The sequence below is a fragment of the Phacochoerus africanus genome, chromosome 2, assembly GCF_016906955.1.
Source record: "Phacochoerus africanus isolate WHEZ1 chromosome 2, ROS_Pafr_v1, whole genome shotgun sequence".
In the NCBI taxonomy this organism is placed as follows: domain Eukaryota; kingdom Metazoa; phylum Chordata; class Mammalia; order Artiodactyla; family Suidae; genus Phacochoerus; species Phacochoerus africanus.
Window position 1 is genome coordinate 266,734,400 of NC_062545.1, and position 12,669 is coordinate 266,747,068.

General features: G+C 36.9%; 1 protein-coding gene across 1 annotated transcript; it reads right to left on the reverse strand.

The window, feature by feature from the left end:
- Positions 1 to 3,726: 3,726 nt before the first annotated feature.
- On the reverse strand, positions 3,727 to 4,665 carry LOC125120941 (olfactory receptor 1J4-like). The gene has a single exon (XM_047769290.1). The coding sequence runs from the start codon at positions 4,663 to 4,665 to the stop codon at positions 3,727 to 3,729; it is 939 nt and encodes a 312-aa protein (XP_047625246.1).
- Between the last annotated feature and the right edge of the window lie 8,004 nt (positions 4,666 to 12,669).

Here is a 12,669-nt window from a genome sequence, read left to right on the forward strand (position 1 = left end):
AAAAGGTCCAGAAAAATATATGATGAATGGAAATCCAACTTGAACACCATGTAAAGAAAGGCAACAAAGCCAGATTGTCTTCCTTCACCTATGGGGCCACCTAAGTCAGAGCTTATGGAATTTGGTAATTGTATAATAAAGGCAGTCACTATTGTGATATTCTTCCTATGTGTCACATATCAAACTCCTTCCAACAATTTTCTTTTCCTTCTTCACACCCCAAACAGACTAGAGTTAGGACATAACCACAGCCTTAAATGCCACTCCAAATGCTAGTTATGTACTATTTAGTCTTATATTTATGTATAAAATTTGCAAGCTTACTGCATGGCCAGACACACATACACAACAAGACAAGATGAAAGACAGAGGTAAACACTTGTGGCTCAAAAAAAGCATATACCTAAGAACACAATAAAAGAGAAAAAATGAATAATACAAACCAATTTTGTCTAAACAAAGGCCAAAAAAGGGGGGGAGAGAATCCAAAAAGAAAAAAATCTTCCCCATGGAATTAAGAAAGTTTAACAAGTTATCAGGAAAAAAATTAATGCACAAAACCCAAAAATCAATGGTACTTCTATAACCTAGCAGTGAACATTGAGAACTGAGAATTTCTATGTACTATTATCAGCATAAAAAAACAAATATATATATATATATGTATGAATTTACTTGCAATAAAAGTATGTGAAAAGCCACAAAGCTTCACAGGTGAAATTAAAGAGGAGGTAAATAGATATATACTTTGCATGTAAATTGGATAACTCAATATAATTATGGAGCCAGAACTTCCCTCAGTTGATCTATAGAGTCAATGCAACCAAAGGAAAAATATCATCAGCCTAATTCTAAAAAGGATCAGTAAGGATCCAGCATTTCCATGAGTTGCCATGTAGGTCATAGATGAAGCTTGGATCCCATGTTTCTGTGACTCTGGTTCAGGCCTGCAGATGCAGCTCCATTTAGACCTCTAAATTGGGAACTTACATATGCTGCAAGTGCAGCCATCAAAAAAAATTAAAATAAAGAGAGAGAGAGAGTGAACTGCCAGATTTCCTTCATCTAATTGCAAAATTGTTTATAAAACCATAGCAATGAAAACAACAATTGTGAGGATAGAAATATAGATCAATGAATAATTTGAATAGAATGAACAATTTTTAAATAGATCAGTATCTGTAAGGTCAGTTAATATTTCACTAATGCAATGAGGCAGTTGAATATGGAAAGGATACTCTTTCAATAAATGGTGCCAGCATGAGTCAATAACGATATATCTTAAATGAACAGGCCCTTATATTGGACCACATGCAAAACATAACTAGAAATCAGTCCAATGTGTAAAACCTATAACTACAAAACTATTTTGAAGAATTCATTGGACACGATCTTGGAAAATATGGGGTAAACAATATTTACTTAAATGGGACACAAAAGTCATGAACTAGAAAAGAAAAAAAATTATGATTTGGACTTTATAAAAATAAAATTCACCCACTCTTGAAAAGAAAGTCTTAATAAAATGGAAAGACTAGCTTCAGACTGATTTAAAATATTTGTAAAACATAATTCTGATAAAGACCTGAATCCAGAACATATATAAAAGACAAGCAATGCAATTATATTTAAAACCATGTGTAAAAAAATTTAAAAAGATATTTCATGAGAGAAGACAGAGGAAAGACACACATCATTTGTCATTAGATAAATGGAAATGAAAACCACAGCAAGATACCACAACATACCCACTAGAATGGCTAAAATCAGATGACTGACAATACCAGAGGCAGTGAAGATGTTATTAGAAACTGGAACCCTCATACTATTGTTGGAAGGAAAGCACAACATAGAGCCTTGTTGAGAAATTGTTGGTCAATTTATCATAAAATTAAACAAACCCTCGATCCAACAATTCCACTCCTAGGACTTTATGCAAAAGGAATAAAACCCTGTGGAAAGACAGGGTTTGCCATAAAGAGTTGGATGCAGAGCTATAGGTATGAACATGTAAATGGGCCAAATATGATATAGATAGACAGGCAGGGAAAGCAAATATTCATTATTCTTGGTCAGCAGTCAAGTTAATCCAAATTTATTAGCACATCTCTTTGAAATCAAACATATTTTAGATGTTTTGCAATGTCTTTTATTTCCACAGAAGAAGAAATGTATATTCAGAGGAGGGAAGGGAGTTGCCATGGGCCACACACTCTGACAGATTCAACCTGCCATTGAGATCTGTTTTCCCAAATACTCATCTCTTAGAGCTATGTGGTGCAGAGCCTCAGAATAAGTTTTGAATATATTCATCTATAACTAAGTACAGGCTGAAGAAGGAGAATTATGAGGTCCTTCAATAGATGTAGAAGAAAAGAGATTACTACTTAGGCTTCTATCATAAACCTGGTATCATGAAGCTGAGTAGAAATGTCTTTCACAGAGATTTATAACGAAGACATTGAATGAGACAGACCCAAACTCAATAGGGGCAACAGAAGACTCTAGTCCATGGGTGTGTTCTTTGTCTTTCTCATTCCCAGTCTGGAAGGACCCAGTATTTTCTGCATTTCACAATGCTGCCAGAACATTGCAGAGACAAGTAGTCTGAGAGTTGACTGCAGAGGGAAGGGAACAGTGGTGTCTAAGAGTGAACAGTGTTTCTAAAATCCAGGAGAAGGCTTGAGTCCCTAAGTGGAGTAACTGAACTCATAGTTCTGGATTGTTTCCTGGAGCAATAAAAGTTTCTACACCATTTCTTCTCCTGACCCACCATCATTACCACCAACAAGAAAAAATATGAAAAGAACACTGAATGGAAAGAAAGGAAAGGAAAGGACATATTTAACCAAGTCCCAGTTCTGGCACCTTTCTATGCCATGGGAGCCTGGTCAGCCTTGGCCTTCCACCAATTCATAAGCACTCTCATGTCCTTGTCCCCAGCCCCTAGCTACCATAACCCTATCCTTTTCTCTATGAATTTGACTCTTTTAGTTTCCACATAAAAGGGAGATCATGCAGTATTTTCTTATTTTGAGTTTGACATTTCACTAGCATAATGGACAAAGATTCAGTAATGTAAGAGGTATAGGTTCTATGAGGTTGAACGCATAGCACAATGACTCTGGTGAACAAGACTGTATTGTACACTTGATATTTAATTCTCTGGTACAGTGGATCTTAAGTTCTCTCACCTCACACACCAATAAATTAAAATGGTAACAAATTGGAAGTGATGAATATATTGATTAAAATTGTGGAGGTTATTTCACAGTGTATACTATATCAGAATATGAATCAGAACACTTTAAATGTGTACTGAATTTAGAGCAATTTTGCCTCAATAAATATTTTTATAAAGAACTAATAATCCTATGAAAGTGGATTGTTATGATCATTATACAACTACGGATGTGACAAATTCATTTGAGTAATAAAAAAATAATAATAAAAGAACGATTAAACTCCAGGAAATAAAAAGAGACATAAGTGTTACCAGGCATGTAATTTCTAAATGTTGTAGACAAGAGCTTTAATAAATAATATCAAGTCAGAATTCACAATTTATACTAATGAGTTTCAAGGAAAAGAAAGAATAACTGTAGCAAAATGAAATTCAGTTACCAAATATTTACTGAGCCTTTATACCAGCTGGGCTCAAGACAAGGTGTGTAGGGACTGGGTAATGTGACTATATGTGTCTGTTATAAAGATAAGCAAACATCATTAACACAAGACTGATGGCTTTTTGAAGAGTTTCTCCAGGGCCCTCTTCATATCCCTGTTCCTCAGGCTGTAAATGAAGGGGTTCAGCAATGGGGTGACCACTGTGTACATCACAGAGGCAACTATGTCCTTGTCACTGGAGGTGCTGGATGAGGGGACAAAATACAGCCCAATAATTGTTCCATAATACAGAGAAACCACAGAGAGGTGGGAGCCACATGTGGACAAGGCTTTGCAGATGCCCTTGGTGGATGGAACCTTGAGGATGGTGGCCCCAATATGGCCATAAGAGACCAAGATGCACATGAGGGGGAGGGTGATGACTGCCAGCCCTACTGTGAAAATGACCAGCTCATTGAAGGATGTGTCTGAACAGGAGAGTTTGAGAAGGGCACCAAGGTCACAGAAGAAATGGGGGATGGTGTAGTCAGCACAAAAAGAGAGCTGGGCCAAGAGGAGGGTATGACAAAGGGCATTGGCCAAGGATAGAATCCAAGATACACTTACTAGTAAGGAACACAGCCCCTCTCTCATGATGGTGGTGTAGTGGAGAGGGTGACATATGGCCACATACCTGTCATAGGCCATGGAGGTGAGAAGGAAATCATCCAGACCAGAAAAAAATAGGAAAAAATACATCTGTGTCACACACTCTGCATAGGGAATAGATTGATCCAGAGTCTGCATGTTCATCAGCATCTTAGGGACAGTGACAGATGAAAAGGAGATGTCTGTGAGAGCCAGGTGGCTGAGGAAGAAGTACATGGGGGTGTGGAGGTGAGGGTCCAGTCTTATGAGCAGGATGATGAGCAGGTTGCCCAGCACTGTGGTCAGGTACATGCCCAGGAACAGGACAAAGAATACACCCTGCTGTTCTGGCCAGATGGGGAGCCCCAGGAGGAGGAACTCAGACACATGGCTCTGGTTCTCCCTCCTCATGTTCCTCTCCTGTCTGTTGGGGAAGGATGGAGAGTAAGAGAAGCAGAAATCAACATATTTTGATTTATAACATGCATATTAAAAAGGGGGGGGGCTTTTCTACTGGTGAATATGCCAATGTCTGAATGCCCTGTCCCTGAAAAAATCTTTTAAAGTGGATGGTATCATCATGTGAAATGAGCAAATGTACCAGCAGAGAAGAGAGTTTGATACAGAAGAGAAACTGGACGAGTGGCATTTTTCCATCATCTAGGGGAGAGGTAGCCCCTAAGTCATTTGCAGCTGTGTCTAGTCAGTAAAGAGAAAGTGTCACACTGTCTTAGCAGAGGAGTCATAAATTAAAATGACCCTAATTTCTATTCTGTTTCTGTACATTTTAAGACAATCATAGGGTGTTCCTGTTGTGGCTCAGTGGTACCCAAACTTACTAGTATCCATGAGGACACAGGTTCAATCCCTGGCCTCATTCAGTGGGTTAAGGATCCAGCATTGCTGTGAGATTGGCATAGCTTACAGATGCCACTCAGATCCCCCATCTCTGTGGCTGCAGTGTAGGCTGGCAGCCCCCAAAAACCAAAGAAATAAAAATGAAAATAAACAATCATAAGAGTTGGCCTTCTTGCTGTAAATTATTGAACTTTTAAGTCTGAAACCAATTAATCAATAGTACATGGAGGAGGATTCAACAACATATACTCAAAGCAGATCATAAATAGTCAAAATGCCCATTTTGTATAAAGATTGAAGGAAATAGAAACATCTGTTGATGTAACCAAAATGTCTTAGAGCTCAGTCTTGCAGTGTCGCTGCTTGAAAAGCTACAGATTTTACTGGCAGCTATATATTATACTACTCTTCATATTTATCATTCTCCAATCCCCTCCAGATTCAAAAATCTCTCATGAGCCTGTCAACATCCAATATCTGTAAAGAAAAGAGTTGTTGTCAAGGAAGGTGAAAGAGAGAATCATGCTATGTTCATTTCCCCACCTTTACGAACAAGAAATGAAAAGTGGCTTAAGCAAGAGCAAGGGAGGTATTGGGCACCTATGTGCAGACAAACACACACACACACACACACACACACACACACACACACACATGATTCTGGTGAAGGATATGCTGTTCTCCTCTGAAATTTATGCTCAAGTGATCTAGTTGCCAGGAGTATGGACTGGATTTTCACCTTTTCTGTAGGACACCTTGAGATCAGATGCAGCTACAACTTTTTCGTCTTGAACATCTCACCAGCTTCAGAGAGAAAAGTCATGAGCTTAAGGCTTACTCCACAGTTAATTCACCCCCTTCAGAAATGGAGAGGTGGAGACTTTGCTCTACCCAACAGGGAGAGGACCCACAGGGACAGGGCACCATGCTCTTGGTAAGAGACATGCACTAAATCTGTGATAATTTCTCAGTTTTCCTCCTCAGGCCTCCAATACAGATGCCCTAGGGCAGTGGTCCCTAAACTTGGATGTTCTGTAGAATCACCCAGGGAGGTTGTTAAGATGCAGATCCCAGCTCCACAGCCAAGGATGCTCATTCATGAGACTGGGGGCCAGGTAACTCTCAGTCAGGCATATGGTTCTCAGGGCAGACTGTGAGGCAACAGTGTCCTTAGGAAGAACATCTGGGAGATGCCCTGTGCATGGGAGCCCAGAAGGAGATGTGGGGAGACCTCCTCCTGACCCTTCCTACCAGATTCTTGTTCTCCCTGACAGGTCATAACCTGAGATGTAAAGAGGGATTTTTTTCTTTGAAGTGGAAATTCCTTTTTGATTTTCTGCTTTTAAATTGAATTCTCCTTCATAATGGAAATCCAAATAACAGAGACAAAAAAAAAAAACAAAGGATAAAGTCAAAGTATTTCACTCTTTGGTTATTCATTTTTTATCCTTCTACAATGGTTTTTATTCAGAAAAATTGATATTTACATAAATGGAATTTATTTTATACAGTATTTTATATCTTTCTTTTCCTATAATAATATTTGCATTTCTACTTCTATGCATATCAATACATAGAATACACAAACTTAATACATCAATCTACTTAAAGCTTTTAATTTTTAGTTTATCTCATGTCAAATTAGCACAGAGATTTTGTGAAACTTTATTAAAGATTATACAATGCCTTGAAATCTCTTTTGTCAGTTTTCCAATAAGTTTACTTGAATATCTCCAAAGCATCCATTCTAATGGGCTCCAGTGTTTAGTCCCCTGTTGCTTGGGGCTTGCTCCTTTGAAAACAGAAGAGCTTAACTTTGAAAAGTCCCAGAAAAATACATGAAGAATAGAAGTCCAGGTTGAAGCCTCTGAAAAGAGAGGCAACAAAACCAGATTGTCTTCATTCACCTATGGTATCACCTAAGTTAGAGCTTATGGAATGAAATATATGCCTAATAAAGGAAGTTGCTATTATAATATTCTATACATGTATCAAGTATCAAACTCCTTCAAAATATTTTGATTTCCATCTTCATTTCCCAAATAGACTAGAGTTGGGAACATCACTACAGCCTTAAATATCACTTCAGATGCTGGTTACAGAAGAATTAGTCTCATATTTACATATAAAATTAGGTAAATATATTTTATTTTGTATAGAGCAGATACACATAATCATAGAAAAGAGAAAAAGACTGGTGTAAGGTAGCTTCAGTTCTCATAATAACAATAATATGGTTTGGATTCAAGACAAATGCTATCTTACGGGCTGTGTCAAGAAAGGGCAAGTTCAATGAGGACATTTAGAAAAGAATAACATAAGAGAACAAAAGTTTTTCAATGTGCTATCAAGAACTCAAGTGTTCTTTTGTAGGTAAAGTGGCTCTGAAAGCACCTAGCACTTTATAAAAAGTGTACTTTTTTTAATGTTCTTTACCAAATATTTGCATACCTTACCTATTTTATTTTCAAAATTTTATTGAAGTATAGTTGATATACAAAGTTGTTTTAGTTTAAATGTATAGCAAGGTAAATAAGTTATACATATACATATATCCATTCAATAAATGTATTTTTAGGCAGTATATATGAAAAATTGTTAGTTTAAAAATATTAAAATAGGTTTTTGAGTGACATTAGTAATATATCACACTGAAATTCCACTTGGCTTAATGTAAACAAGAAGCTATCAATGGACATGACACAATTTCTTCAAAGTTTTGGGGTTTTTTCCATTGACACATAGTCTGGTGGGATGAAATGAAGCATTATATGTAGTATCTGATAAATCTATATCATATACAGAAGAGATAAGAAAATCTGATAGTTCAGGAAATATGTTCTTATATAAGAGATTGCTAAAAGGAATTTCCTACAGTCAGAAATAATCTGAAAATATCAACATGAACTTTGGATTCTCTATTTCCAAAATAATTTTAGCATTCTCTTGTTCCATTCTACTCACTACCACAATTCATAGAAGGTGTGTGTAAATGTGCCTCCCACAGCATCCATGCTTTAATTCTTCATTCCAGTGCTCTTCAAATCATAATTAACACACCTGCAGCATCAGAATTACTTGAGATCTTGTTAGAAATGCAAATTCTTGGGCCCAAAAATATCTATAAGATTGGAATTCATGGAGGTAGATTCCAGGGATCTCTGTTTTAAAAAAACTATCCCAGAATTCTTATGTAGGTTAAAGATTAAGAAGCCTGTCATTCTTCATTTTATTCATTTGGGAAGGCAAGAAATCCATGAAGAATAGTGCTGAATCTTCAGTGGCATTTGTAGGAAAGCAGTGACTTTTTAGACACTACACACTATAATTTTGTTATATGAACAAAGGATGCCAGCATGAAACATGCTTTCATACTGACTATGATTGGGGGCTATACAATGTCAACCACACAGTGTTGGAAAAGGGGAAATCCCCCATAAGTCTTGATCTTCTACAGGGCCCTCCATCTTCAGAGTTGTTTTTGTAACATTATATACCATGGACAGAGAATAATAAATTTCCTTTTGGAGTTCCTCCACATGGGTCAGAGGAAACAAACCCAACTAGTATCCATGAGTATGTGCGTTTGAACCCTGGCCCTGCTCAGAGGATTAAGGATAAGGAATTGCTGTGGCTGTTGTATATGCTGGCAGCTGCACCTCCTATTTGGCCACTAGCCTGGGAACATCCATATGCCACAGGTGTAGCCCTAAAAGCAAAATTAAAAATTCCTCTTAAGTGCCAACTTAATAAGACCCATAAGGATGAAAAGGAAATCCTGCATTGTCTGCATAAAAGTGTAGTATAGTAATATAGCTAATTATTTAAATTCTGTGGTGTGTTAAAGCCTGAGATATGGGCCCAGAATGTTTGGCTTTCCAAATGTCTCCTCAAATAAAGAACAACCAACTGTACATTAGTGTGTTATGTATGTCTCCAAGTTGCAAAAATAAGTAATAAAATTAATTTAGCATTTGCTAATCCAAAGTTATTTATGAAGGAGAACATTGTTAATAAGGGAATGGAATTCTGATCAACAAACATTTACCAAGTATATTCAGCATGCCATCATTTGTCCTAGGGCTTGGAGACACAAAAATTTTGAGATATATTCAAATGGAAACTCAAATATATCAGATGAACCCAAATGAGATCCTGATTTAAGTACAAGTTGGATGTCATGGTGAGAAAAAATGTTGCTCTACTGAATAGTTTCCCAGAGAACACTTTTATGTCCTTGTTCCTAAGGCTGTAGATAAAGGGCTTTAACATGGGTGTGACCATTGTGTTCATGAGAGCCACAATGATGTCCTTGTCAATGAAATTCCTCAATGTTTTGAAAAGGTACTGCCCAAATATTGACCCATAATACACAGACACTATAGAGAGATGGGAGCCACATTTAGACAGGGCTTTACAGATACCCGTGGTTGAAGGGATCCTCAGGATTGTGGCCCCAATGTACACATAAGAGACCAGATAACTATGAATGGCAGAGTAATGACCACTACACCTGCAGTGAACATGACCAGCTCATTGAGGAATAGGTATGACAGGACAATTTGATCAAGGGCGCCAAGGTCAGAGATGATATGAGGGATGATGTGGTCAGCACAAAAGGATAACTGGGTCAGGAGAATGGAACTGCCCCATACAGGAACCAGGATACAGCTACTAGGAAAGCACACAGATCCTTCATCACGATGGTAGTGTAGTGAAGGGGATGACACATAGCAACTAGCAGTTATACGCTATTGATTTCATAAGGAAACTGTTCAGGTTTGTAAAAAATAGGAAAAAATACAGCTGTGTTACACATTCTGCATAGGGAATGGATTGATCCTGAAGTCTGCATGTTCATCAGAATATTAGGGACAGAGACAGATGAAAAGGATATATCTATGAAAGCCAATTGGCTGAGGAAGAAGTACATGGGGGTGTGGAGGCAAGGGTCCAGCCTGATGAGCAGGATGATGAGCAGGTTCCCCAGCACTGTGGTCAGGTACATGCCCAGAAACAGGGCAAAGAATACACCCTGCTGCTCTGGCCAGATGGGTGGACCCAAGAGTAATAACTTGGACATGCTCCTCTGGTTGTCCCACCTCATGTGCTTTTCTCAACACAGATGAAGAATGCTTGAGAATATTAAGGTATGAATTAATTTATTTCAGCAGTCAGATGAAAGTTACACTTTTTTTTGGAAATAGGGAAATTAACCTTTTTCTCATGTATTCCTCTTACAGTGACACATAGGGATTTAGAAAAATTATCAATGAGGGGAGAATACTGACAGACATAAAAGGAGAACTTGATGGGAATAAAATCATAGTAGGAGACTTTAACACCCCTAGACATAAAATCAGTAAGGCAACACAGATCCTATAGGACACAATAGAAAAGTTAGACTCAAGTGATATTTTCAGGATATTACAACCAAAAAAATAACAGAATGCACATTCTTCTCAAGGGCACACAGAACATTCTCAAGAATTGATCACATAATGGGGCACAAAGTTAACCTCAACAAATTTAAGAGTATAGAAATTATTCCAAGTATCTTCTCTGACCACAATGACATGAAACTAGAAATCAACCAGGAAAATAAAGGAGAAAAAACTAAAAAACATGCTACTAAGAAACCAGGGTGTCAATGAAGAAATCAAAAAGGAAATTAAAAAATACCTGGAGACAAATGAAAATGAATACACATCCACTCAAAATCTACAGGATGCCGCAAAAGCAGTGCTCAGAGGGAATTACATAGCAATACAGGACTTCCTCAAAAAAAGAAGAAATATCTCAAACGACAACTTATCCCACCACCTGAATGAATTAGAAAAAGAAAAAACAAAACCCAAAGTCAACATAAGGAAGGAAATCATAAAGATCAAAGATGAAATCAATAAAATAGAGATTCAGAAAACAATAGACAAAATCAATTAAACCAAGATCTGGTTCTTTGAAAAGGTAAACAAAATAGACAAACCTCTGGCTAGATTCAGCTAGAAGAGGAGAGAGCAAACACAAATAACCAAAATGAGAAATGAAAAATAAGAAGTCACAATTCATACTACAGAAATACAAAAAAAAAAAAAACAATGAGAGAATACTATAAACAATTGTAGGCCAACAAATTTGACAACCTAGAAGAAATGGACAACTTTCTAGAATCTTACAACCTGCCAAAACAGAATCAAGAAGTAATAGATCAAACTGAGTAGACCAATCATTAGAAATGAAATTGAATACATAATAAAAACACTCCCTACAAATAAAAGTCCAGGACCAGATGACTTCACAGGCGAATTCTACCAAAGATACAAAGAGGAACTTATAACCACCCTCCTTAAACTTTTTCAAAAGGTTGAAGAAGAAGGAACACTGCCAAAGACATTCATTATATGATACCACAATTACCCTAATTCCACAACAGGAAAAAATATGACCAAAAAAGAAAACTATAGGCCAATATATTTGATGAATATAGACACAAAAATTCTCAACAAAATTCTAGCCAACTGAATCCAACAACATATAAAAAAGATCATACACCATGACCAGGTGGGATTAATCTGAGGTGCACAAGGATGGTTCAACATAGGCAAATAAATCAATGTCATACATCACATTCACAAAAGTAAAAAACCACATGATCATCTCAATAGATGCAGAAAAAGCATTTGACAAATTCCAATATCCATTCATGATCAAAACTCTTACTAAAGTAAGTATAGCAGGAACATACCTTAACAAAATAAAAACCATTTAAAATAAACCCACAGCAAATATAATACTCAAAGGAGAAAAGCTGAAAGCCTTCTCAATAAAATTTGTAACAATACAAGTATGCCCACTCTCATGACTGTTATTCAACCTAGTACTGGAAGTCCTGGCCACAGCAAACGGACAATGAACAGAAATAAAAGGCATCCAAATAGTTAAGATAAGAGGTAAAACTGTCACTGTATGCAGATGACATGGTACTATATATTAAAAAACCTTAGGACTCAACCATAAATCTATCTGAACTGATCAACAAATTCAGTAAAGTAATAGGATATAAGATTAACATTCATAAATCAGCTGCATTTCTGTATACTCACAATGAAATATAAGAAAGGGAATACAAAAACACAATAGCTTTTAAAATTGCACCCCAAAATATCAAATATCTGAGAATACACCTGACCAAGGAGGTAAAAGACTTATATGCTGAGAACTATAAAACAATAATCAAGGAAATTAAAGAGGATGTACAGAAATGGAAAGATATTCCATTCTCCTGAGTGGGAAAACATAATACTTTTAAAATGGCCATACTACCCAAAGCAATCTACAGATTCAATGCAATCACTATCAATTTAATCATGACATTTTTTCATAGAAATAAAACAGACAATCCAAAAATTTAAATGGAAACATTCTAGACCCAGAATTGCCAAAGCAATTCTGAGGAACAAAAACCAAGCAGGAGGCATACTCTCCCAGACTTCACGCAATACTACAAAGCCACAGTCATTGAGACAGTGTGGTATTGGTACCAAAACACGCATACGG

What these genes read in the sequence shown, in the direction of transcription:
- LOC125120941 (XM_047769290.1), bottom strand. Translation starts at nt 4,665, where the DNA reads ATGAGGAGGGAGAACCAGAGCCATGTGTCTGAGTTCCTCCTCCTGGGG.